The sequence below is a fragment of the Apodemus sylvaticus genome, chromosome 10 (genome assembly GCF_947179515.1).
Source record: "Apodemus sylvaticus chromosome 10, mApoSyl1.1, whole genome shotgun sequence".
In the NCBI taxonomy this organism is placed as follows: domain Eukaryota; kingdom Metazoa; phylum Chordata; class Mammalia; order Rodentia; family Muridae; genus Apodemus; species Apodemus sylvaticus.
In genome coordinates, this window is record NC_067481.1 from 108,512,273 (window position 1) to 108,539,988 (window position 27,716).

Here is a 27,716-nt window from a genome sequence, read left to right on the forward strand (position 1 = left end):
TTAACAAAATCCATACCCCTTCATGATAAATGTATTGGAGAGATTACGGAATACAAGAGACATAAGAAACACAAGAAAGGCAACTACAGCAAGCCTATAGTCAAAATCAAATTAAATGTAAAGAAACTCAGAGCAATTCCACTAAAATCAAGAAGAATACAAGGCTGCCCAATCTCTTCACATCTATTCAGTATAGAATTTGAAGCTCTAGAAGTACAATAAGACAATTGAGGGAGATCAGGGGGATAAATATTGGAAAGAAAGTTTTGCTATTCACAGATGATATGATAATATAATCGATGTGATATATAAGTGACCCCAAAAATTCTACCACGGAACATGTACAACTGATAAACACCTTCATTGAAGTGGCTAGATGCAACATTAATTAAAAAAAAAAAAAGAAAAAAAGAAAAAAAAAGGTTGAGGAAGAAATCGGGAAACAACACTCACAGTAGCCAGAAGTAATATAAAATATCTTGGGGTAACTCTAAGCCAAGCATGTGAAGTATCTGTATGACAATAACTTCTTTCTTTGAAGAAAGAAATTGAAGGTTATCAGAAAATGAAAAGATCTCCCATGGTCACAGATCAGTAGAATTAACAGTGAAAATGGCCATTCAACCAAAAGCAATCTACATATTCAATGCAATCCTCATCAAAATTCTAACACAATACTTTACAGACCTTTAAAGAACAACACTCAACTTCATATGGAAAAACCAACAAAAATCAAGATAATAAAACAAATCTGTACAATAAAAGAACTTCCAGAGGTTTCACCATCCCTGATTTCAAGCTGTATTACAGAACAATAGTAATAAAAACTGCATGGTATTGGCATAAAACAGATTGATCAGTGGAAGTGAATGGAAATCCCAGATGTAAATCCACATACCTAGGGACACCTGATTTTTAAATAAAGAAGCCAGAAATATACAATGGAAAAAAGAAAGCATCTTCAACAAATGGTGTCTGTCTAACTGGATATGTACATGTCAAAGAATGCAAATAAATCCATATGTATCATCCTGCACAAAACTCAAGACCAAGTGGACTAAGGACCTCAACATAAAACCAGACACAGTGAACCTGACAGAAGAGAAAGCAGGAGCACTCTGAACACAGTGGTGCAGGAAACAGCTCCTTGAATAGAGCACCAACAGTACAGGCACTAACTAAGCTCAACAATCAATAAGACCTCATGAAACTGAAAAGCTTCTGTAGGCAGAGGAACAATAGAACAAAACAGCAGTCTACAGAGTGGGAAAAGATTACGATCAACTTCCCATCTGACAGTGGGCTGGGCTAATATCCAAAATGTGTAAGTAACTTTTATTTGTTTGATATAGTTGTCGTCTCCGGGGTTTACTACCTTGTCTGTTAACCTAGACCTAGAGTGATTTTAGCTTCTAAGACTTGATGCTGAATAAGCTCACCCTTTCTTGTTCTTTCTGAACTCTAGCTGGCTGGTTCAACTTGGCTGTTCTGGCTCAAACTCCTCTCCCAGGTGATTTATTCAATATGGCTTTTATCTTGGTCTCTGAATTGCTATCCTTGGCCTCAAACTGACTCTAGCAATCTTTTCTAATCTTCTGACTCCTCATTCTCTTGCTTGTCCTTTTTCAATCTGTCTCTGTAACACTACGCCGGTAACCCTGCCTCCTCCCTCTGTGCTGCTGTAGTCTTCTCAACTCTACTGTAATATCTCCATGAACTCTACTGTCTTCCTTGAAATCAACATCTTTAGCCATCAGGGAAATGTAAATCAAACTGAATCTGAGACTCCATGCTATAGTTGTCAGAATTGCTAAGATAAAAAACACAAGTGACCACTCATGCTGGATATGGAGCAAGGGAAACACTTCTCAGTTGTTGTTGGAAGTGCAAACCTGTACAGCCACTTTGGAAATCAATATGGTATTTTTCAGAAAACTGGAAATCTACTTACTTCAGGATCAAGCTATACTATTTCTGGGCATATACCCAAGGATGCTCTATCCTACCACAATATTTATTATAGGCAGAAACTAGAAACAACTGAAGAATGGATAAAGAAAATGTGGCACATTTACACAATGGAGTATTACTCAGCTACTAATAACATGAAGTTTGCAGGCAGATGGATGAAATTAGAAAAAAAAATCATCCTGAGGTAACTCAGACCCAGAAATACAACCATTGTGTACTCAATTATAAGTAGATATTAGCTGTAAAGAATAATAATGCTTCAATCCACAGACCCAGAGAGGCTAAGCAACAAGTCTCAAGGGGAGGTGCACATGGATCTCCCTGGGAAGGGGAAATAGAATAGACTTTGCAGGTGAACCGTATAGGAATAAGGGTAGATTATTATTGAATGGGCACCATATGTAAAAGCATTTTAAAAGGTGATCATTTTTTCTTTCATTAACCTATTCTGATTCTCTAAGTTGCTCTGGCCCACTCCGAGCCAGAATCCCCATGACACTTGTATTTTTAGTATGGATCTGCCTCTCTCTATGCCAGCTGTTCCTCCAAGGTCTCTCTGTGCACTCTCTCCTCTTCCTCTTTTTCTCCCCACCTCCATTGGCTGGTAGAAGTCCAGCCCTAATCTCTCTCCTGCCAAGCCACTGGCTGATTAGCCTGTATTGATCAGAGAATAAATGGGGAGCACTGTTTACACAATATTCAGACAGGAGATACTTAGAATAAGCATTACATTGCCATGTCCAGATCTCCAACCAGATATGGGGGCAGAGAAATCAGCATTTGAATAATACAAAGATAATCTTATACACTGTGCACAAAAACATTAAGCCTGCAGGACTGGTGGCAGATGAGGATGAGAATAGGAGGAATCAGGTAGGTGGTGGTGGTGGAGGGAGAGATGACTGGAATTGGAGGTATTTTGGGGGTGAGGTAGAAACTAAGACAATGGAACCTATCAGGAATCTACAAGGATGACCCTAGTGAAGACCCCTAGTAATGGACAGGGGTGTGGTGTGGTGGAGTGGGGATACAGAGCCTGCACTGGTCATCTTCTATAACCACGCAAGGCTTCTAGTGGAGGGATTGGGACACTAACCCAGCAACAAAACCTTCTACCCATGATTCTGTCCTGTCTACAACATGTGCCAAGGTAGATGTGCCACAGAAAGAAGAGTAACTGATCACTTATAAGCAACCCACAAATCACTGTGATAGTCGATGACTGGCATGCTAGTGTGTCTCATGTTGTTTACAATCACAAATCTTCCACTGAAGGCAGTGGCCACTGAGAAGACCTGGAGGACGGCTTGTGGCTGGGCTCTGTGCAGCCTTATAAAGACGCCTCAGGAGATCTCAGGGTTAAGGGAGGGCATAAAGAGAGCGAGCCCATGTGGGCTCAGCAAGGGACCGGAAGAAGACTTGGGCTTAGACTGCCTCACTTCCCAACAACTAGTTCATTTGTCTACTCTGAACTCTTCTCCACCAAATCTATTTTCTTTTGATAGCTAAGATGACAGAATAAGAGGTTAGAAAACAATTCAGAGGGTGAAGACATGGCTCAGTGGTTAAGAGCACTGACTGCTCTTCCAAAGGTTATGAGTTCAAATCCCAGCAACCACATGGTGGCTCACAACCATCTGTAGAGCTACAGTGTACTCATATACATAAAATAAATAAATAAATATTAAAAAAAAAAAGGAGCACTGGCTGTTCTTCCTGAGGTCAAGAGTTCAATTCCCAGAACCCACATGGTGGCTCACAACTGTCTGTAACTCCCATTCCAGAGAAGCCAATGCCTTCTTCAGACCTCTACACATATGGTACACAGACACACATTGAGGCAAAACAGCCATACATATAAAAACAAATAAATCTTATTTAAAAAAAAAATGAAAGTGACTCAGTGTCTCAGGGCAACCCAGTGGCACTGCTAAGGGAGAAAAAAAAATCTTCTGACTCATAATCCTCCCCTCTGTTCTTCAAATGACCCATTCTCCTCTTCCAAGTTTCTTCTTAACTGAATGGGGCCAGCTGACTGGCTTCAGAATACAATACCTCTGGAGTATCTGGTTCTCCAACCCTGACTCCTACCCAATAACCTATCCATATTCCAAACCTATCCATATCCATTAATCTGCACCTCAAATAAACTCAAGGACAAACTTTAAACTCTGCTGCAGTGACAATTCTGGAACTTTGGTTCCTTTGAAAAACACAGAAAAATAAGAATATGTTTTTGTTTTAATCTCAGGTGTGGGATATGGGGCCACTAAAGACTATTCATAGCAGCTGACTGTGCTCTAGTAGGGTGTAAACTGCCAGCTGCAGGTAAGTTTCTGAGACTATGTGGCATCTGGGATTCTGGGGACTTTTTAGAGTATATAAGTGCTAGAACCCTGACAGTTGGAGGAGAGAGGGGTGCAGAAAGTTGTTGGTTGGCTACTGTTGGCTGCTGTTTGTTAAGTAGTTGTTATACAAAGAAACAATAAGATATTAAAGACATCGAAAATGTCTTTGTTTATAATTTCCCACTACACCCACCACAATTAATGGCTTACAACAGAAAGTAGAAAATGTACTGACAATTTGGTAATTTTGGTTTCTTTGAAAAACACGGCAATATTATGAGAATATGTTTTTATTTTAACCCCAGGTGTGGAATATGAAGCTGCTTCAGATTGTCTACATAAACTGATTATGATTTGCCTTGTGCTCTAGCAAGGAGCATGATTTTGCCAGCTGTAGATAAAGTTCTACTTTGAGTGACATTTGGAATTTGAGGACTTTCAGAGGGTATATAAATGGTAGGACCCCAATAGGTAGGAGGAAGAGAGGTGTTGATTGGCTGCTCTTGGTAGCTGTCTGTTACGTGAAAGGAAGAAAGAAAAAGAAATTGGGTATCCTGCCTGTGAAGATCAAACTTGCCCCAAGGAGCTCAACAGCCCTAATCAGCAGAAGCAGTCTACTGATTAAGTTGCCCCCTTTCTGAACCCTGACTGTATTCAGGGAGCGCTTTCCTTTCCCCTCTATAAGAAACACTCAGTGAGCACACTTACATAAAAACATGACCTATATATTTCCAGAAATTCTAAATGTGGAAAAGCTGCCCTCCTGGACTGATACTTTTAGTTGTTAGTCATTTCATTTGATACATTTCAACTGATACATTTAGTTGTCAGTCTTGTCATTTACCAACTGAGGGAGCAAAAACTGAGATTCAGTTTAGAAAGATCCCAGGAGCCAAGACTTGGGGTATTTGCCTTTTCCTTCTCATCCTACTCTGAGCAGGTTTCAGAAAGCATCCCAGAGTTCTCAGACAGTCGTCTCCAGGGATGGGTGACCTTGGGAAGGTGTAGCCAGGAGTTTACATAGATTTTTGTGTAATTCTAGATTTTAACAGAATTATAGGAATTTAAAAATTTAAACATTGTTTATATTTCTTCATTTCAGGCTAACTGTGTAACTGTATAAGTACATGTGTAATCCCTCCTAAAGACTGTTGTTTACTGGAATCATCATAACTCAAGGGAAACCACCGAGGAAAACCATTTTCTTACTGAAGCTAAAAAACTTATTTAAAAAGTAGAGAAAATTATATACTATACCAAGATTTTGATATGGTCCACTTTCTTCAAACTTTCTTGCAACCGTTGACTCTGAAAATAATAACAACAAAAAAGTATACAACCTTGCTAGACTGACATAATATATTAGCAAATTTCATGAGGGTTTTTGTAATATGCAAATAAGTACCTCAGGCAGAGTGTCTGCAACTAAGTGTGAGTCCTAATTTTGACAACTCAACATCTGCAAATAGTTTTCATTCTTTCACATGTAGGGCTAGCAACTAAAGGTACACGGCATGCCAACTCATGAGGTGGACACTGTTACTATTACTATACAGTGTCAATCCAACATCCCTCATCACTGATGTAAGAATCATTGAGAATCATTATAGTCCCTAACTCAGGGAGTAGAGAAAATGATACTGAGAGCAGATGTTCACTGAGTATTAGATGTTGTAAAGCTCTTCCAGGAACCCCACTTGTGAGATCTGCATTTGAGTGAAATGTGAGCATCATACGCAACAACACAAAGTACTTTATGGTGTTTGTCACTGAATAGATGCTAAACAGCTGCCACATAGAGAGACAAAGGAGATGCGGAGGAGAGAGAGGCACAAGAGGCAACTCTTTCTTACTGGGAATGTATGTAACAGTATGGGTTTCATAGCATGAACATGCAGATATGCACAGCTGCTAATGTCCCACGTGGTTCAGTTGTTCCAGCATGATGAATGAACAGTAGGCTGTAATCCAAACCCTCTTGAGCACTGGAGACTAGCTACAAGTTTGAATTTTAGGCAGATCTTAGAGCTGTGGTAACCTTGAGTGTTGAGGTAACCTTGAGTGTTTGGTAGTTGATGTTATTGTTATTTTCTTGCACTCCTAAAGCCAAGGTAGAACTAATCCTCTCCCATGAGTACTAAAACCTTCCCCTAATTTGACCAAGTTGCTATGGTAAAACAGCTTTTATTTCCTAAAAACTGAATCATGATATGAGCTAACAGCATAATGACACTTTTAAAATTTTTCCTCTTTTTATAAACATATACCTTAAAATTAATTTGTATTGTAAAAGGGGACCAAATACTAATTTTTCTTAACTATAAAAATGACACCAGAATTTCAATATCCTGGCTGGGGAGAGAAAGAGAAGAGCATTTGTTTGGGATCCCAAGACTAGACCCATATAGTCTTACATATACTGCTTTCCTTCTGACCTTCAACTGAAGCCCAAGAGTATATTTAAAACAAAGATTTACACATACATGAATAATTTATGTGACCAGGTACTACTTAATAGTTTAACATAAACTCAGGAAGTCTTTATAAGAACCCTAATTATTAGCCTATATCACAGGTGATGAAACGAAGGTGTCAAAAGATGACATCATGCTTTTATACTGACATAAGGATCAATCTTCAAACTACACAAATATGACTCCTGTTTTTCTAAGATAGAGTCTCATGTAATCCAGGATGTCCTCTCAAACTCGCTATGTAGTGAGCCTGGCCTTGAACTCCTTTCTGATTTTCCTGCCCCTCACTCTGAAAGCTGGAATTATAGTCATGCATGATCATATTCAAGCCCAATCTCAGAAACTGTTGTTAAAGCTGGCCTTGAACGCTTGGTCTTCCTGCCTATGCTTCTCAGGTGGTTAGAGACAGGCCTGAGCTACCACACCTAGCTTGCTTGCTTGCTTGTTTGATTGATTATTTATTTATTTATTGTTTGTTTGTTTGTTTGTTTTTCCGACACAGGGTTTCTCTGTGTAGCCCTGGCTGTCCTGGAACTCACTCTGTAGACCAGGCTGGCCTCGAACTCAGAAATCCACCTGCCTCTGCCTCCCAAGTGCTGGGATTACAGGCGTGCGCCACCACAGCCCGGCCTTTGTTTTTTAAAAAGGTAAGGTTATCAATATATGTATCTCTCAAAAAATCCTATGTTGAAACCTAATATCCTAAACAATGATATTAATAGGTTCAGCCTTTAAAAGTGACTAACGGATTCACTAAAAGGGATTTGTGAACACGCTTATAAAGAGAGGATGATGGAGGGACTGCTTTCACTGTTACCAGGTAAGAATACATAGCTGGTACCATTAAGGCCTTCACCAGACAGTGACTCTACTGATACCCTGTCCTCAGGTTAGAGCATCTGCAAATGTAAGCAACAGAGTTTTTGTTTCACAAATGACCCAGTCCTTTCATAGTGAGGGGCAGAAAAATCAGAAAGGAGTTCAAGGCCAGGCTCACTACATAGCGAGTTTGAGAGGACATCCTGGATTATATGAGACTCTATCTTGGAAAAACAGGAGTCATATTTGTGTAGTTTGAAGATTGATCCTTATGTCAGTCAACCAGACAACATTAACCTACACTGCAATTTATTGTTTTGATAGTCAGAAGCTACTGTATTAAAAATACCCATACCTGGGAGCTGGAGAGATGGCTCAGCAGTTAAGAATGCTAGCTACACTCCCAGAGAACCTAGTTTCAATTCCTAACACCCTAATTATGCTCACAACCATTTGTAATTCCATTCTAGGAGATCCACTGCCCTCTTCTGGTCTAAGGGCACCAGGCATGCACATGGTACACAGGCACACATGCAGGTTAAACATTTATACACATAAATCTTAAAAAAAAAAAGACCCATGTACTTTAGCAGAATGCAGAGCTATTGGTAACTGATAGCTACTGAGAGAGGGAGAGTTAACTTTGTTTAAGGTGTGGCCTCTGGGAGGCCAAACATGTTTCTGTGATGGTTACACACCTAAGACTATATTGGCAGCACTCATGGGATTGATAGGTAAACAACAACACTAAAACAAACAGAAAAAGTTGGGTGGGTATGTAATAGAGTGGGATTTTCAAATACACACTCATATATAAAAACCCTGTGCTACTCACACTGAATTTTCTTTTTTGCCCCCTTAAACACTCCACCCTACTTTTATTTTTTGTTGGTTTGGTTTTTGTTTTGAGACAGTGTCTCTTTATGTAGTTCTGGCTGTCCTAGAACTTGCTATGTAGAACAGGTTGGCCTCAATCTCAGAGCTCTTTCTACCTACCTCTGCCTTCCCAAGTACTGGGGTTAAAGAAGAGCATGGGTCACCATGGCAGGCCTCTACATGAATCTTCGATGTCTCTATTCCCTTTCCCTGGAGGCTACAAGTCAAGAGCAGTGTTATGGACCATCTCTCTTCCTGAAAGTCACCTTATGACTTTCTCATTCTGGACAAAGGATATCAAAAGTAAAAGATATGCATGTCTCTGCTTTTGTGGAAGAGCTTCTGTAACTCTTTTAATGTTTCTACTCACCAGCTGACAAGCATGCTTTATTCTCTCCACAATGCCATCAAGTCCCAAGTATTGTAGAGACAACCAGAGTGGCAGGGCTCGGAGTTTGTCTGCAGGCTTATTTGATGTAAGACCAGCAACTAGAGTCTATAAGAGACAAGACAGGTGCACTCAGGGCTGCAGGAGTGTCAGCACTGGCTAGCTACTCTACTATACATAGAACGGGTCAGATGCTATGCTGGGTACTTGGCTGACATGATCCACTGACCTTTCAAAACTAGTATCTAAATGAGCTTAGCTCAAAGATGTAGCTGTGTTCATGGAGGATTCCTAAGTGAGGAGAGACAGAGCTACCCCAGGTGGAATTTCAGATGGACTAAGCTCTAGAGCCATACATAGCTCTCAGCCATTTGGGAGGCAACACTCTGACAGGTTACTACGAGCATCTTTAAAATTGCTGGCCATTATCAAGTAAGCAAGATATCAACTGTTTAAGCAGTAATCACTGAACATTTATTTTGCATGCACCTATCACTAACAGAAAAAAATTCATTGTTTAAATCATTACTATATTATGTTACAATTTGTACTGAAAATGAGGGTCAGTGTCCTAAATGGTAATTCCACTTTTGGTAATGTAATCTCTGAAAATAATTTGATTCATAAATTTGATATGTAAAAAGATGTTTATTGTCTACTAACAAAAACTTTATGAGAACCTAAAAACCCACAAATGACCATTATTAAGTAATCAAACAATAGAAAGAAATCAGTTGTAAAATGCCACAAAAAAATCTTTCATACACACAGGGAAGTATGGGGAGGCATAAGTAGAAAGATTTAAAGTATGGCATCCTGGGCTAATGAGACAGTTCAACAGGAAAGGCACTGGTGAGTTTGATCACTGGAATCCAGGGAAAGGTGGAGGAAGAGACTCTCACAAAGTCCTCCACATGTGTATTGTGGTCTGAGTACTTCCCCACCCCCTTGCTCACCCCCAAATGTATCCTAGGAACTCCTGATCCTTCTGGCTGCATCTCCTAAGTGCTAGGATATCAGGCATGGTCAACCACACCCGTTTTATGTGGTGCTGAGGCGGAAACACAGGGCTTCCAGCTAGAAGAGCATTCTCTACCAATGGAGCGTCAGCTCCACCAACCTTTAGTTTGTTTGCTTTTATTTTTGAGACAGAGTCTCACTATGCCCAAGATAGCCTTAAATTTGAGATTCTACTGCCTTAGCCTTCTGAGTACTGGGATTACTGGTATGTGCCACTTTTCCCACTTTAAAAAGAAGTGGTACTGGAGAGTATGACCAAGGTACAATATACATGCATGAAAATGCCATACTGAAGACCATTATTTTATACATTTGCCCCCAAAAAAGTAATTTAAGAAAGGCAATAGAAATAGAATTTAGAAAAAAAATTCCTTTATTTCTCTAAGTTCTATCCCAGAAGGCAATTATGAATATCATTTATTCCCTAGTGACAGTCAGCTCACCAAGGCAGGATCATCATGTTTGTAGAGTGTCACTGCAGGGACGGCTGGCAAACCCAGCCACAGACCAGGAGTCAGTGTCATGCTATCGCACTTGGTTGCAGCCTACCGAAAAGAGAGCTTTGTTCATTAGGTAACCAGACAACACGGAACACAGTCCATCCTCCAGTCATAAGAACTATGGAAAACCAGAATGAACTGAACAGACTAAGCTCCTTCTTACCAACACCAATATTCAATAAACCAACAACATACCAGCACAGATGACGAGACATAACCTAGAGCCAATGTTGCCAGATTCACACTGGAAGAAAAAGCACCAGTGTAAGAACCAATTACTTAGATGTTACTTGTTCCCTAAGCAGGCACTCTACAAAAAAACCAAAAACAAAAACTGTGCTGTCATTAAGGTGATATATGAATAAACATCTTCACCCATTTAATTAGCATTTATTAAAGCCAAAGATGGGAGTTAGAGAAAGCTTCAACATGCATTTTTAAGAAAAACATGCTTTAGGGGCTGTCTCTGCTTACTTAGAACAATGCCCACACTAGTCTGTATTTTTCATGGTTACTCTTCCTTTTTATAGAAGATAAAAGGACCCTTATCTTGGATGATGTGGTGGCATGGGCATCATCTGGCTGCCCTGAGCCTGCTTCTCTTCTCTTTAAAGACACTCCAGGGGCCTTCTGTCTAACCATTCTATAACCTTTATCAAACTCTGAGTTCAGGTGGACTCACCCACTTCAGAAGTGTCCAAATGACCTCAGCTATCAGAGGAACTCATGGAACATGAAGCTGGAAAGAGGGCTAGGATTTCTGCAGTTACTTTTTACCATAATACAAAGTGCCTCTCCATGAGCCAAAACACAGGAAATCAAGCCAAGTGACCAGGATTAGGAAAGGAAGTGGAGAGGAACTTACGGAATTCTGGTGGACAATGTATCTAAAGCCATTCCTAGCAATGGTCTTTTCAGTTATATGAAGCAATAAAATCTTAGTCAGTTTGGGTGATTTTTGTCATTTGTAATCCAAACTGTTAATGATAAATGTCACTCAGTGTTGGTCTGATGTTCATTCTCTGTGAGGACCAACATGGAACTGATCAATCTTCCTGTCTGCTTACCCTTCCACGTGAAGCCAAATGCTGTACTGCTCACAGAGTTCCTTCAAACGTCCAATCTTGTCTGTATGTCCAACTGCTGCAGTTCCTAAATAAAATAAACAGGGACATTAAACAGCAACCCACTGCCTTCCGAATCTTTACAGTGGGGGAGCATTCACACACAGCTACACAGCATTCTGACAGGACGAAAGCAGCAGTGCATACCTACTATGAAATCTTCCTTGTGGTTAGCTTAAAATTAATACTTGATAGTTGATTTGTGTAAGTTTGGAAGAAAGTGTCTCCCCTTTTCTAAGTGCCTAATTTTGTACTGAAACCACAAACTGACTTTTTACTCACTGCCATCAAGACTGTCTATGCTCCATTTTATCAGTATCCTCTTCAGAAACCTCAAAGTTTGTCCATAAACATTTGTAACTTATATCTTGTCAATATGAACTATTTTACACTCACTACTTTAGGTACAGTACTTTTGTGACATTTGGTCAAAATATCTTTTCTTACTGTTGTTATATCCACATCTGAGCTTTTTGATTTAGATATCACCTTTATAAAAAGAATATGTAACATGAGTTTGTATTTTTTTAAAGATTTATTTCTTTATTATATGTGAGTACACTGTAGCTGTCTTCAGACACTCCAGAGAGGGAGTCAGATCTCATTATGGATGGTTGTGAGCCAACATGTGGTTGCTGGGATTTAAACTAAGGACCTTCAGAAGAGCAGTCAGTGCTTGTAACAGCTGAGCCATCTCTCCAGCTCCATGAGTTTGTATTTTTACCGTGCAGGTTGCTATCATAAAACATATATTTTGAAGACTACTTAAATATGTCAAGTCTTGGAGCTCATCCCTTAGTAATTTGCACTACAGACCTAGCTGGAGACATCCTTTTCAAATTAAGTAAAACACAGAGTCATGTATTTCCCAAAATGCCCTAAATTTTCAGTTAACGAAATCCCAACTAGTAAAATCTTGTATATCTCCACCATGGCCTGAACAAACACAACTTTAAAAAAAGGTTATGTAGGTCGGCATGTGCCTAGCTGGTAGAGTATCTGCCTAGCATACAGGAACGCTGGACTAGGTGCTCAGTGTCTGCAATGCCTGCTCATCCCCAGCACACCCCGGGAAACCCCACCTGCCCTCCTTTCTCCAACCCCACCCTCACACAAAAAATCCTCCCATACCCCTCCTGGCTGACATATCATCACTCTTGCCTAAGCTCTGCAAAACCCCCTTGCTTTAGCCTAGATATGATACTTCACTGACCTCTACCTTTGGGATTGGTGAACCCATCTAAGACCTGCCTCCTAACAAATCTGCCTTTATCTTCTTTTAATCTGGTCTAATCAGGCCTATATCTTCATCACCAAGGAAAAGAAAAAGCTATCAACCAGCACCACATAAAGTAGGCATGGTGGCACATGCTTGTAATCTTAGCACTAAGACCAAAAGTTCAAGGTTATCCTTGGCTACCTAAGTTAAAGACCAGCATGAGATATATAAGTCTTTTGTCTCAAAATGGGTTGAGGACTGGGGTGATGATTAGGCAAAATGCTTGTCCCACAAGTATGAAAACCTAAATTCAATTCCCAGAACTCATGTTAAAAAGCCAGGCATGATGGTAGCACATAGTAATCCCAGTAGGAAGCTGAGATAGGCAAGACCCTTGGGCCTTGCTGGCCAGGCAGCCTAGCATTACCCTGAAAGGCTAGTGAGAGATCTAGTCTAAATAAAACAAAAAAGATCGTGCCCAAGGAACAACACTACATGCATCCCCAACCCCCATACACACAGGGTCTTACTATGTAGCCTGCCTAGAAGTATGTATATCAAGTTGACCTCAAACTCACCCAATGCTTGACATATCCCAAATCTTAAAAAATACCTTAATTAAAAAAATTTTTGATTCTGGTTTTTTTTTTTTTGTTTTGTTTTTGAGACAGGGTCTCTCTATGTAGCCCTGGCTATTCTGGTGCTTGCTATATAGACCAAGCAGGCCTCAAAATTATAGAGATCTGCCTGCCTCTGCCTCAACTGCAGGGATTATAGGCATTATACCACACATTTAGGTTACTGAATTAAGTAACACTTGGCTGTAATACTTCTACCCAGATGAAAGTCCAGGGCTGTGTTTAGTGACTGGATCACTATCACAGTAATTTCATACTTTTTAGCAGTGTCTGTTTCTGAGGCATGTATTCAGGGAATAAATATAGGTCACAATAGGAGGTCACTCAGTTACATGCTAAATGTAATCTCTAAGTCTATCATGTGACTGAATATGGGTCAATTTGTGCTTCTTTTTAAACATATAGTAAGATGAATCAGGCAGGAAGCAATGGTTCTCTTTTTATAGACAGCTTGATTAAAATATAATTTACCAGCTGGGTGGCACACGCCTTTAATCCCAGCACTTGGGAGGCAAAGGCAGGTGGATTTCTGAGTTCAAGGCCAGCCTGGCCTACAGAGTGAGTTCTAGGACAGCCAAGGCTACACAGAGAAACCCTGTCTCGAAAAAAACACCCCCCCCAAAAAAAACCCCAAAACAAAAACAATTAAAAAAATATATATATAATTTACCTGCAAAAAAACCCATTTGCATACGTGTATAGTTCAATGAGTGCTGATACATACATACAGTATGTAACTAATGTCACAACCAATACTGATTCCATTACCTTAGAAGCTCTCTATCCTCACTGTAGCTGGTCTCCTCCCTAACTCATGACCCAACAATCTTTTATCTGTCCCTGCCACTCAGGTCTTGTCAGTCCTAGGGTATCAAGTCAATGCACTACATGCACTCCTTTGTACATCAGCAGCCTCTGAAGCTCCCCCACACTGAAGAGGGTGGGCAGCAGCACTTCCCTGTACTCACTGATTAGTGTTCTACTGTAGGCCAGGGCCCTAATTTGCTTATCCATTCACCATGTGAAGAACACTCAAGTTATTTGATCAATGAACAAACACATGCATAGAAATCTTTGGTTGGAGATTGTTTCATTTCTCCTACATTACTGGGAAGAGTGGACTATAAAATTTGCATTTGGCTCTTTGAGGAACTGTTCAAGTTTACTGAATGGCTGCAACATTTTATATCCCAATATTGTGCAACAGTTTCCTCTGAGAAACATGTGCCACCATGCCTACTTTATGTGGTGCTGAGTGATAGCTTTTTCTCTCCTTTGGTGATGAAGATATAGGCCTGATTAGACCAGATTAAAAGAAGATAAAGGCAGGTTATTAGGAGGCAGCGCTTCCATGGGTTCACTGATTTCAAAGGTGGAGGTCAGTGAAGTCACATATCTATCCTTCAGGGAAGCTCCTTAAGCAGAAAGGTAAACAACTCAAAAGAACTTCAGGAAGTCCCTGAAACTGATTCACTAGGCCCTTTCCTGCCAGAAATTAGAAATAAAAGGTAAGAGTCCCTCTCAGAAGAGCAAAGCCAAGCTGCAAAGATTTAGACAAGCAAATCAACAAAGACACTTCAGAGACCAGCGGGGCTGCCTGGAAGAGGTTTATTCCAACAGAGGAATCTGGACAGTCCTGTGATGATTAAAATTACATTTAAAATTTAGATTTCCAGAACAAGGGGCCACTCCTCCTTTCTTCTTGTACCTCATTTGATGTGTGGATTATGTTTTGGGTATTCCAGTTTTCTAGGTTAATATCCACTTATTAGTGAGTGCATACCATGATTCATCTTTTGAGTCTGGGTTACTTCACTTAGTATGATGTTCTCTAGCTCCATCCATTTGCCTAAGAATTTCATGAATTCATTGTTTCTAATGGCTGAATAGTACTCCATTGTGTAGATATACCACATTTTTTGCATCCACTCTTCTGTTGAGGGATACCTGGGTTCTTTCCAGCATCTGGCAATTATAAATAGGGCTGCTATGAACATAGTAGAGCATGTATCCTTATTACATGGTAGGGAATCCTCTGGGTATATGCCCAGGAGTGGTATAGCAGGATCTTCTGGAACTGAGGTGCCCAGTTTTCGGAGGAACCGCCAGACTGATTCTGGAAAGACTCAGTGAAGCAGTATTGGGCAAAACCAGAACGGGGAAGTGGGAAGGGGTGGGTGGGAGGACAGGGGGAGAGAAGGGGGCTTATGGGACTTTCGGGGAGTGGGGGGCTAGAAAAGGGGAAATCATTTGAAATGTAAATAAAAATATATCGAATAAAAAAAAAGTTAAAAAAAAAAAAAGAAGAAGGGGAGTACCAGGACAGAGAAAAGGGAGGGGGTGATTGGAGAATGGGTGAAAAGAGGACTTATAAGACATATGGGAAGGGGGAACTGGGAAAGGGGAGAACATCTGGAATGTAAACAAAGAATATAGAAAATAAAAAAAAAGCTTCCACTGTAAAAAAAAAAAATTTAAATTTACTATGCTTGAGACTAAAAAGCAAAAACTGCCTCTAACATAGAAGTCCCTAGCTTCTACAGGCTGTACCCTAGAAGAAAACTGCCTCTAACATAGAAGTCCCTAGCTTCTACCCTAGAAGCCCACACTCTCTTTTCCCCAGCTGGAGAAGAAAACTACTCTTAAATAGACTGATGTTGTAAAATTTGCCATTCTTGCAAAAATAACAGGTCATAAGGCTTAATTGCTATTTCTGCTTTTATAATCAAACTTGCTTACTCTGCTAAAAAAAGATTGACTAGGATATCTGCAAGATAAAGATGTTAAAATAAGACCCAGCCTACACACTGGCAGAGTACATGTAATCTTGTGGGTTTCACCTTTATAAGCTCCGGGCTGATATGGCTAGCTGTTGCATCTTGGGAGTGCTCTCAGTTGCAGTCCTGGTACCATGATGGCAGTATTTAATAAGGCCTCTTCTTATTAACATATATCCATGGCCATGGTAAATCTCTGAGTGATCTTAGACCCGTGACAACTCCAGCCTAGTGAGCTGCCTGCAGGCTGTGCAGTGAGCTCCAGGTTCCCAGTGTTGGGAGCTGTCATCATGCTGAGGTAGGCTTTGGTGTTACAACTGTCTTTGAGTCATTTCTACTCTTTTAAATTAATCCCAACAAAACTCACTGGTTTACCAAGTTAGACTTTAGTGGCATCTGTACTTTGGTCTGTAGTGGGATCCCTATCTGGGGTAACCTTTGTCACACAACACCCTACCAGAATGTATGTAGCTGCTGTGACCCTTTAAGCATCAGGCACCTTTTTCCTTAGTAGTGGAACTGGAGCCAGGGTCTCAGGCATAGCAGACAAACAAAGACTGTTCTAGATCTTGAGCTCTCATCATGGTTTTACTTTATTATTTTGTATTTTTAACAATGCCTGGCTCTGAACTCAACTATCCATCTTAAGACAATTTTGAATTTCCATTTTGTGGCACACATATCCAGAGTACTGTGCTCTCTGACATGTGTGCCCACATTTGCTTCACTTAGACTTAAGGATCAAACTCAGAGCTTTGTACACACTAAGTATGTACTCTACCAACTGAACAACATCTGAGACCTCACTATGGTTTTGTCCATTTAGACAAGACTGACCTTGACTGTTGGTCCTCAGGTGTTAGCCTCTGAAGTGCTGGGATTAGAAGCTATAATCTAATATATATTAACATATGGAGCTAAACTGTATTGTTGTAATGATAATGACATTAAACATCTTTAAAGTGTTTATATCCCCATGTGGTAAATCATCCATCCAAATGTTGTTCATTTTAAAGCTATCTGTCACCTTAATTACTGAATTAAAACAGAATGTTACATATATTAGATATAAATCATTTGCCAGAAAAAAATGTTTTGTAAATACTTTTCTCAGCCTTTGCTTTTCACTTCTTAATAGGGCTCTTGCTTTTGTTTGAGACAGAATCTATTACATACTCTGGCTGTCCTGTAACTTGCTGTGTATACCAGGCTGGCTTTAAATGGAGATCTACCTGCCTCTGTACCAACAGTGCTGGGATTAAAGGCATGAGCCACATATCAAAAAGTTTTTACTGCTGGGGCCTGAATCCAGGACCCTATACTTGCTAAACACAAGCTATATACTAAGTGATGATCCAAATCAAGTCTGTCTGTCTGTCTTTCTTTCTTGCTTGCTTCCTTTCCTCCGTTCCCCGCTTTCTTGGTTTTGTTTGTTTGAGATAAGACAGTGCTGTGTAGCCTAGGGTAGCCTGGAACTCATTATGCAGAGATTATGAGAGCTTGTTTAGGGAGAAATGATTTTGTGACATCAAGTCTCTAACATGTATGCTATATTACATTTGGGCCTTCTTAAACTTCTTTCAGGAATACACTTTCAGGAATATCTATGCCTTTTCAGTGCATAGATATTACATATATTTTTGCTAATTTATTCATTAAGTATTCTTATTAGCCTGTGTATAATAAGCTTGTGAGATTTGTGTATTTGTGTGTGTGTGTGTGTGCACATGCCATAGAACCAATGTGGAACTCAGAGGATAACTCTGTGGAGTTGATTCTTTCTTTTCACCATTATATGAGTTTAGAAATTGAACTCTGGTTGTCAGATTAGGCAGTAAACATCTTTACCTACTAAGTCACCTTGCCCCATTTTCAGGTTTGGTTTGGCTATTCTGAAACTAGCCCTGTAGAACAGGGTCTTGAACTCACAGAGATCTGCCTGCCTCTGCCCCCAAATGCTGGGATTAAGGGCTGCAATACCACTGCCTGGCCTATTTTCATCCTTTTGACGCTATTATAAAAGACATTGTAAAGCCGCTATTTATTACATTTATTCTGCATGTACATGTGGGTGTACACACAACAGAGTGCAACTGGAAGTCACGGGACAAGGTGCAGGGTTCTGTTCTCTGTTTACCATGAGCCGGAACTCAGCCCTTCACTTTCCTTCACTTTAGTGGCAAGCATTTTTATCTTCCCAGCTGTCTTGAGATTTCTATTTGTTGGTTGCTAGATAGAAATCTAGAAACTTATTAGGTTCACAAATTAGTTCCAGGAACTTTTCTTTAGTTACCTTAAGAGCGCCTCACCTTAAGTTAGAGGCCAGCCTGGTCTACAAATCTGAGTTCCAAGACAGGCAAGGCTACACAGAGAAAAACCCTGTCTCAAAAACTAATCAATGAAACAAAGAAACAAAAAGCAAGAGTGCCTTACCTTGATGGGGCATGGTGTCTCACTTCCTTAACACCAGCACTTACAAGGCCAAGGCAGGAGGATTATTATATTCCAGGCTGGGGCCTTGTTTATAGAGCTGAGACCCCATCTTGACAAAACAACACAAACAAGAACCTATCTCATAGGCCAAGTACTCAGTGTCCTTGTACATACTAGATTATGAAACCTACAAGACGGTGGTGGTGCACTCCTTTAATCCCAGTACTTGGGAGGCAGAGGCAGGCGGATTTCTGAGGGCGGTGGTGGTGCACTCCTTTAATCCCAGCACTTGGGAGGCAGAGGCAGGCGGATTTCTGAGTTCGAGGCCAGCCTGGTCTACAAAGTGAGTTCCAGGACAGCCAGGGCTATACAGAGAAACCCTGTCTCAAAAAACAAACAAACAAACAAACAAACAAACAAACAAACAAAAAACCAGAAACCTACCAGCATTTGCAACAAGCAGCAAGGGTAGTCTTCCTCTTTCTATGTCATCTTTGATCAGTTTCTCAAGAAGGGCAACATCCTAGGACCAGCAAACAAACCACAAATATATGAGATAACCATTATAAAAGGTATACACTGAAAAATTACAACTGTGTGTGTACACACAAATGCATGCACATATGGTTACTAGAACACATATGTGCATGGAGATCAGAAGTCCACCTCAGGGTTGTTCCTCAGAGCAAGTTAGCTTGTTTGGGAGACAGAGTCACCGCTCTGGAGCTTGCTGATAAGGCTACCCAGCAAGGCCCACAGATTAACCTGACTACATCTCCACAGCAATGCGATTACAAGCATGAGCCACTGTGTCTGGCCCGAAGTTTTTTGTTGTTGTTTTGAGACAGTGTCTCACCACGTAACTCTGGCTAGCCTGGAACCTGCTATGTCGATCAGGCTGGCTTTGAATTCATGGAGTCCCACCTTCTCTACTGTTCAAGTACTGGGGTTAAGAGTCAGTGCCACCATGCCCAGCGGAATTCCTTTTTTTAAAAAACCAAAACTATAATATTTATGATTTCTAAAATGTGAGTTCTAGGGATTGAACTCAGGTCCTCACATTTTCTTGGAACACACTTTATACCACCTTCAGGAGGTAGAAGCAGGAATCAGAACTTCGAAGCCAGCCTAGGCTTTAGGAGACTAGTGGTGTGTTGGGAGATAGCTCAATTGATAAAGTGTGTTTGGTTTTATGTGGTACTCAGGATCAAACCTAGGGCTTTGTGCATACTAGGAAGCACTATGAAGGCATACGCCCAGTGAAAAATTATGAATTCTAAAAGCACAGATGACTCAAAATTAATAACTTGAATCAATTATTTTTATGTTAAGATACTATTTACTCTTGAACTTCAGACTAAAATCATTAAAATCTATTCAGTTTTATTAATACATATAAGAAAAGTATTTTAAAGTCACTGTATGCTACCTGGACAAAATGTGTATCAGAAGCACTCAAAAAACATTATTTTTCTTGTGATTTAGAAAATTTAATGGGGCTGGAGAGATGGCTCAGCAGTTAAGAGCACTGACTGCTCTTTCAAAGGTCCTGAGTTCAAATCCTAGCAACCACATGGTGGCTTACAACCATCTGTAATGAGATCGGATGCCCTCTTCTGGTGTGTCTGAAACAGTTACAGTGTACTTACATGTAATAAATAATAAATCTTTAAAAAAAATTTAAGAGTTCTGAACTCCTTTTATTTTATTTTAGGGATATATGTATGTATGTATGTATGTATGTATGTATGTATGTATGTATGTATGAATGTGTATATATATATATATATGGATTTGTAGACCAGGCTGGCCTCTAACTCAAGGTGAGGCGCTCTTAAGGTAACTAAAGAAAAGTTCCTGGAACTAATTTGTGAACTAATTTTATATATAAAATAAGATAAAAACTACTCCTATAATATTAAATGTTCACTTGAAATGAATTTAGAACCTTTCCAAGAAGAGGCTTTTACCTCTCTTTGGTATCATTGAGTCATTTTCTATTTATTAATATTAAGTTATTAATACTAAAGTATTCTTCCCATAGAAATTTCATACTATTCAAATAAATTTTTATTAACAATTTTGCTTCCCATAATCACAGATGACAAAATCTGTTTTCCTAAAGATTAATTAGAAATATTAAAAGAGATTAAAGGTTAAAAACTGTATATATGCAAAACCAATATTTCTAGTTTTAAACATTTACATTAGCTGGGCACAGGTGGCAGAGGCAATACACCTTCAATCTCAGCACTCAGGAGGCAGAGGTAGGTGGATCTCTGTGAGTTCAAGGCTAGTCTGGTCTACAGAGTAAGTTACAGGACAGCCAATGTACCCAGAGAAACCCTGTCTTGAAAACAAAAAATTAAACAAACAAAATAACAATTACATTAGACTATTTTGAAAGTAGAAATGCAGAATCCTAGAGTTTTTCCCTTCTTTTCTGCTTCAGTATCAAGATATTTATCTCTTGAATGTGTAAAAACTTATCACAATTCAACCCTAAGATTACAATGAAGGACTTCATTCCAAATCTGGTCATTCACACTGTAGAAGGATCTCAGTTCTCAAGCCAGTCTGGGATTCCAGGAAGACCTAGTCTCAATACAACAAAAACCAAAAGAATATGCCCACTCATAAAGTCAGATGGCAGTGACAGCTAGCTAAAGCTGAGCCTGAACACACTGCTCATGCTTAATTGTGATGCATGATGATGAGAGGGCTGGGCTACAGTACATACTCAGCGCACAGGGGCCAAACACTCCTCCTCCCACCCCTCCAAAAGAAGCAGGTGATGAAGTAATACAAATGCCTTTAGAGCTACAAAGCCTGGTCTTCATTCAAATACAAAAGCATACCCAGCACCACAATGGGAGGAATGAAGCAATAAATGGGTAAGCTAATAACTAACTATCTGGAGGCCAGTAAACAGAATGTCAGATAAAAGAAAGACATGGTTCAAAATGCAATTCTATAGTACCATCTAACCAAAAGGAGAACTCACCATCTGATGCTGGGAGCCAAACATGGTGTTACAGGGCACACGGCACAGGCAGGGGAAGGGCAAGCCAAGCTGCAAGAAGAAATACACTGCTTACTTATGACTCTGAGAGGCTGAGCAATGGAGACAAACCACAAACTATTCTTTAAAAACACAGATCTCAGTGGGGGTAAATGGTATATATGTGTCATCTTATTACTGAGCCTGGAGGATCACATGTATGAAGTCAGCCTGGCCTATACAGTAGGACCTTGCCTTTAAGATAGATTAAAGCAAAAAACAAAAAACCTCTCCCCTCAAGAACTCAAGTTTTATAAATATATATTAAAGGACATTTGGAAAGTTAAACTCTCACTCCAAAAGGTGACTTAACAAATGATTTGTAGGAGGACACAATCCAAACCTCTGTAAATAATATAGTCTATAATATGCCCCCCCCACCCCAAAAATCTATGCACACTGCATTCTGAAGTGAGGAGAGCAATCTGGGATTCTTCCCTAAATCATTCAGAGAACAATATCTTACTTATGGGTCCTTCTACTCCTAAAAAATAAGAAGTATAGATTATCAGAAGAATTTTTTTTCTTTTGGTTTTTTGAGACAGGGTTTCTCTGTGTAGCCCTGACTTGTCCTGGAACTCACTCTGTAGTCCATGCTGGCCTTGAACTCAGAAATCCGCCTGCCTCTGCCTCCCAAGTGCTGGGATTACAGGCGTGCGCCACCACGCCCAGCTGGTAAGAATATTGTTTAAAAGAGCAAAGTCAATGCCATGAATGGAGAAAAGTTGTCAAATTAATTTTATAACATTAAATTCTTAATGTTTAGTTTCAAAACACAGAGAGCTTGTAGTTTTAGGAACTATAAACAGATGCAGCATTAAAAAAAATACAGTGAGTGATTCATTCACACATTTCCTCTAGAAAACAATTTATGTAGTATGCTTTCCTTTGGCAGTGCCAGGGATTGAACCTAGGGCCTTATGGATGCTAAGCCAAGTGCTCTGCTACTGAGCTATACTTCATCCATTCCTTAATATATTTAAAAAAACTAAGCAAAATAAAAATCACTTCAAAAGTGATCTGGGCATGGTGCCAAAAGCCCCCCTGTGTGGGGGTCTAAGGAAAGACGAGGGCTAGTTCAGAGCCATCCTGAGCTACAAAGAGAGTGTGATACCAGTCTGGGCTACACTCATCTAAAATATTAGTCAGGCGTGGTGGCTCACATCTGGGCAGTCCTTCTTGCTTCTACTTCCAAGCTCTAGAATGGTTGTACCACCAACAAGCCCACTGATACATTACTTCTCTTTTCTGGTTTTTGTCATGCTACATACTCCATGTTAACTGGCCTGTAAGCCTCTGTACAGTTCTCCTATCTGCATAAACACCTCATGCTGGCATCACAGAAGCAAGCCCGTGTGTCAGGTGTCCTTATGTGGGCCAGCAGGCTTATGCAGCGAGTGCTTTATGCACGGAATCATTTTGCCAGCCCTCAGTGCTGTACTGTTTGTATAATAACAAAAAACTATATAAAGAGATCTTTTTGTCAATTCAACACAAAGAGCAGCTAGAGAAATGAATCTATGTGCTTTAAATGTTTAAAGAACAGGGGCTTGAGAGATGGCTCAGTGGTTAGAAATACTCATTGAATGTCTGGGTTTGGTTTTCAGAACCCCACATCCGGTGCTTACAAACACCTGCCACAGCTCCAGGCACTCACAGACTCCAGTACAGATGTAGCATATGTTCACAGACATGCATATGTAAGTAAATGTATATGTGTTTAAGAAAAGTTTAAAAGACACAGCATTGGGGCTACAGGTGCAGCTGAAAATATGTGAAGCTTTGAATTTGAGCTCTAGCAATACAAATCAAAAACAAACCACATGACAAAGTTTCTTTATAACATCTATCTTTGGGGGCTGGCGAGATGGCTCAGGTGTAAAAAGCACTTGTTGATCTGTGTTTGGTTCCTGACAGCCATACTGAGATGTTTATAATCACCTGTACACCAGTTACAGGGTATGTTACACCCTCTTCTGGTCATTGATGCAATCTGCATAAATGTGATACAGATATAGATATGCAGGCAAACACAAATATACACAAATACACACACACACACACACACAAGCATGTACACATGCACAAATAAAATAAAATAGCATGTCTCTATCTTTGGGACTGGGGAGATGGTTCAGAGGTAAAGCACTTGTTACACAAGTGTAAGGACTATAGTTTGGATTCCCAGAAACCTATGTAAATGCCAGGTGGGATTAGTCATCCACTTGCAATTCCAGACCTAGAAGACATAAACAGGAAATCTGCAGAGTAAGCTCTGGGTTTGACTAAAAGACTGATTCAATGAATGAGATGAAAGAACATTTGAGGATGACTCCTGATATCAACTCTGGGCCTCCATGAATATGTGTGTATCTACTGACATAAACATAAACATAAAAACATGCATACACACATACACATGAAAAAAATGGGAGGTGTTAAAAATAGCAACTACCTTTGTTTTTTACATTACCTGATTACAAAGGTACTGGCCCAAGCCAGGTCTAGCAGCAGCACTAAGATATATGACAGGCTTTTTGTTATATAACGTGTTGAATCCGTCCACTACAAAGTCTTCATAGCGAGAATGAATGGCAAGCCTACAGATCTTAGCAAGTCCTTCCCTCTCTTCCTCATGGAAATAAGCACATCCATTTTCGTACCTATTAAGAGATCTTGAATGTTAATGTACTCTTTTTTTAAATTTTCAAAATAATTTATTTTACACTTTACACTAATCAGAATGGCTAAGATCAAAAACTCAGGTGACAGCACATGTTGGTGAGACTGTAGAGAAAGAGGAACACTCCTCCATTGCTGGTGGGATTGCAAACTGGTATAACCACTCTGGAAATCAATCTGCAGGTTCCTCAGAAAATTGGAAATAGATCTACCTGAAGACCCAGCATATTCCAGCCTGGGCAGATATCCAAAAATACCCCACCATGCCACAGAGGCACATGTTCCACTATGTTCATAGTGGCCTTGTGATAGCCAGAAACTGGAAAAAATCCAAATGCCCTACAATAGAAGAATGGATTCAGAAAATGTGGTTCAATTACACAATAGAATACTATTCAGCTATTAAGAACAAGGACATCAATTTGCACTAGGAAGTCGCTTCACAGCTTTCTGTGCATAGCCTGCCAGGAGAGAGTGATCTCCCAGCAGCACTTTCACTTCTGAGTGCAGAGGTGAGACCTCCACCTTCTCTCTGGAAGGGAACAGCTAGGAGCACACAGGGCATACGATCAGTGGAGCAGTTGGGACAGAGGTCTTCAGGCTGCCATTTACACCAGGGAGCTGGGAGACTCCACAGCCTTCTGTGCACAGACCCTGCCAGAAGAGAGTTGGTCTCCCAGGAGTATGGACACAGGCTTACAGGCCCACAGGAGGGACAGGCTCCAGCCAGAGACTGCAAGACCAACTAAACCAGAGATAACCAGATGGTGAAAGGCAAACATAAGAACCCTACCAACAGAAACCAAGGCTACTTGGAAACATCAGAACCCAGTTCTCCCACCACAACAAGTCACAAATACCCCAACATACCAGAAAAGCAAGAGCTGGATTGAAAAATCTCATCTCATGATGCTTATAGAGGACTTCAAGAAGGACATAAATAGCTCCCTTAAAGAAATACAGGAGAACATGGGTCAACAGGCAGAAGCCCTTAAATAGGAAACACAAAAATTCCTTAAAGAATTAGAGGAAAACACAATCAATCAAGTGAAGGAAGTGAACAAAACTATCCAGGATCTAAAAGTGGAAGTAGAAACAATGAAGAAATCACAAAGGGAGACAACTCTGGAGATAGAAAACCTTGGAAAGAAATCAGGAGTCATAGATACAAGCATCAACAGAATACAAGAGATAAAAGAATCTCAGGTGCTGAAGATACCATAGAAAACATTGACTCAACACTCAAAGAAAATGCAAAATGGAAGAAGCTTATAACCCAAAACAGTCAGGAAATCCAGGACACAATGAGAAGATCAAATCTAAGGATTATAGGTATAGAAGAGATCGAAGATTTCCAACTTAAAGAGCCAGTAAATCTCTTTAACAAAATTATAGAAGAAAACTTCCCTAACCCAAAGAAAGAGATGCCCATGAACATACAAAAAGCCTACAGAACTCCAAACAGACTGGACCAGAACAGAAAGTCCTCCCAGCACATAATAATCAAAACACCAAATGCACTAAACAAAGAAAGAATATTAAAAGCAGTAAGGGAAAAAGGGCAAGTAACTTATAAAGGAAGACCTATCAGAATTACACCACACTTCTCACCAGAGACCATGAAAGCTAGACGATCCTGGGCAGATCTCATACAGACCCTAAGAGAACACAAATGCCAGCCCAGACTACTATACCCAGCAAAACTCTCAGTCACCATACATGGAGAAACCAAGATATTCCATGATAAAACCAAACTTACACAATATCTGTCCACAAATCCAGCCCTACAAAGGATAATACATAGAAAATGCCAACACGAGGAGGGAAACCACATCCTAGACAAAGCAAGAAAGTAATCTTCCAACAAAAGAAAGTAATCACACAAACATAAAAATAACATCAAAAATAACAGGAAGCAACAATCACTATTCCTCAATATCTCTTTAACACCAATATACTCAATTCTCCAATAAAAAGACATAGACAAACAGAAATATTTTTCATGTAAATCTTCAATTTTATCAGAAAATGTTTGTAATTTCTCTTTTAATTAATTTAGTACTGTTTTGTATTTTTTTTTTTTTTTTTTTTGGTTTTTTTTTCGAGACAGGGTTTCTCTGTATAGCCCTGGCTGTCCTGGAATTCACTCTGTAGACCAGGCTGGCCTCAAACTCAGAAATCCGCCTGCCTCTGCTTCCCAGAGTGCTGGGATTACAGGAGTGCACCACCACCTCCCAGCTTGGTACTATTTTTTATGTCTACCATCTTATCTGTATTATTTTCCATGATAATCTTCAATTCTAACATGTTTTTCTATGTATATTTTTTCAATTTTATCAGAAATATTTTCCATGTAAATCTTCAATTTTATCAGAAAAATGTTTATAATTCCACGTTCAATCAACTTAGACATTTTTTTATGCTTACCATTTTATCTGTAATTTTCCATCATAATCTTCAATTTTAATGTTATTCTATATTTTCTACAATTTTATCAGAAATATTTTCAACATAAATCTTTAATTCTATCAGAAAATGTTTCTATTCCCTTTTCAATTAATTTAGTAATGTTTTTATGTCTACCATTTTACTCTTTAATTTTCCATGAAAATTGTCAATTTTAACGTTTTTCTATATATTTCTTCAATTTTATTAGAAATATTTTCCATGTAAATCTTCAATTTTATCATAAAATGTTTTTACTTCCTTTTTCAATAAAAAAAAGAATGAAAAAAAAAAAAAAAGAACAAGGACATCCTGAGTTTTGCAGGCAAATGGATGGAATTAGAAAATATCCTGAGTGAGGTCAGACTGAAAAGGACAGGCATGGCATGTACTCACTAAGTGGATATTGGCCACAAAAGTACAGAATACAGAGGATGCAACCCACAGAACTCAAGAAGGCTAACAAGCTGAAGGGCCCAAGTGAGGATGTTTCAATCCCACTTGGGAGGGAGAAGAAAGCAGTCACGGGGGCTGGGGGGCAGAAGGAGGGATCTGGGTGAGGAGGGCATATAGGGAGGGGAAAAAGGGGAACAAGATCAGATATAGGGGAGAGCAGGATGAAGCCCCGAGGGCCAACAGAAAGAATGGAAACAGGCAACCTTGAGAGGTAAGAGGTAGGGGGACCTTCTAGAATGTACCAGAGACCTGGGAGATGAGAGACTCTCAGGATTCAAAGGGAGGGACCTTAGATGAAATGCTCAACAGTAGGGATGGAGAACTCATAGAGTCCATCTCCAGCAGAAAGACAGGGCATCAAGTGAGGGATGGGGTTGCTATCCCACAGTAAAAAAAACTCTCTCCCATAGTTGTTCCTGTCTAAAATAACTGCTGGGACAAAAATGGAGGAGACTGAAGGAAAGACTGTCCAGTGACTAGCCGAA

General features: G+C 39.8%; 1 protein-coding gene across 6 annotated transcripts in view; it reads right to left on the bottom strand.

The window, feature by feature from the left end:
• Pdxdc1 (pyridoxal dependent decarboxylase domain containing 1) overlaps positions 1–27,716 on the bottom strand; it is a 70,219-nt gene that overhangs the window by 20,712 nt on the left and 21,791 nt on the right. For all 6 annotated transcript variants that reach the window (XM_052195209.1, XM_052195208.1, XM_052195206.1 and 3 more), the window contains 8 exons: positions 24,122–24,311; positions 21,592–21,660; positions 19,032–19,110; positions 11,464–11,548; positions 10,592–10,640; positions 10,340–10,441; positions 8,859–8,984; positions 5,577–5,627 (listed from right to left, as the gene is read on the bottom strand). In XM_052195209.1, coding sequence (XP_052051169.1) covers positions 5,577–5,627; positions 8,859–8,984; positions 10,340–10,441; positions 10,592–10,640; positions 11,464–11,548; positions 19,032–19,110; positions 21,592–21,660; positions 24,122–24,311 — 751 coding nt within the window. The remainder of the gene's footprint in view (positions 1–5,576; positions 5,628–8,858; positions 8,985–10,339; positions 10,442–10,591; positions 10,641–11,463; positions 11,549–19,031; positions 19,111–21,591; positions 21,661–24,121; positions 24,312–27,716) is intronic.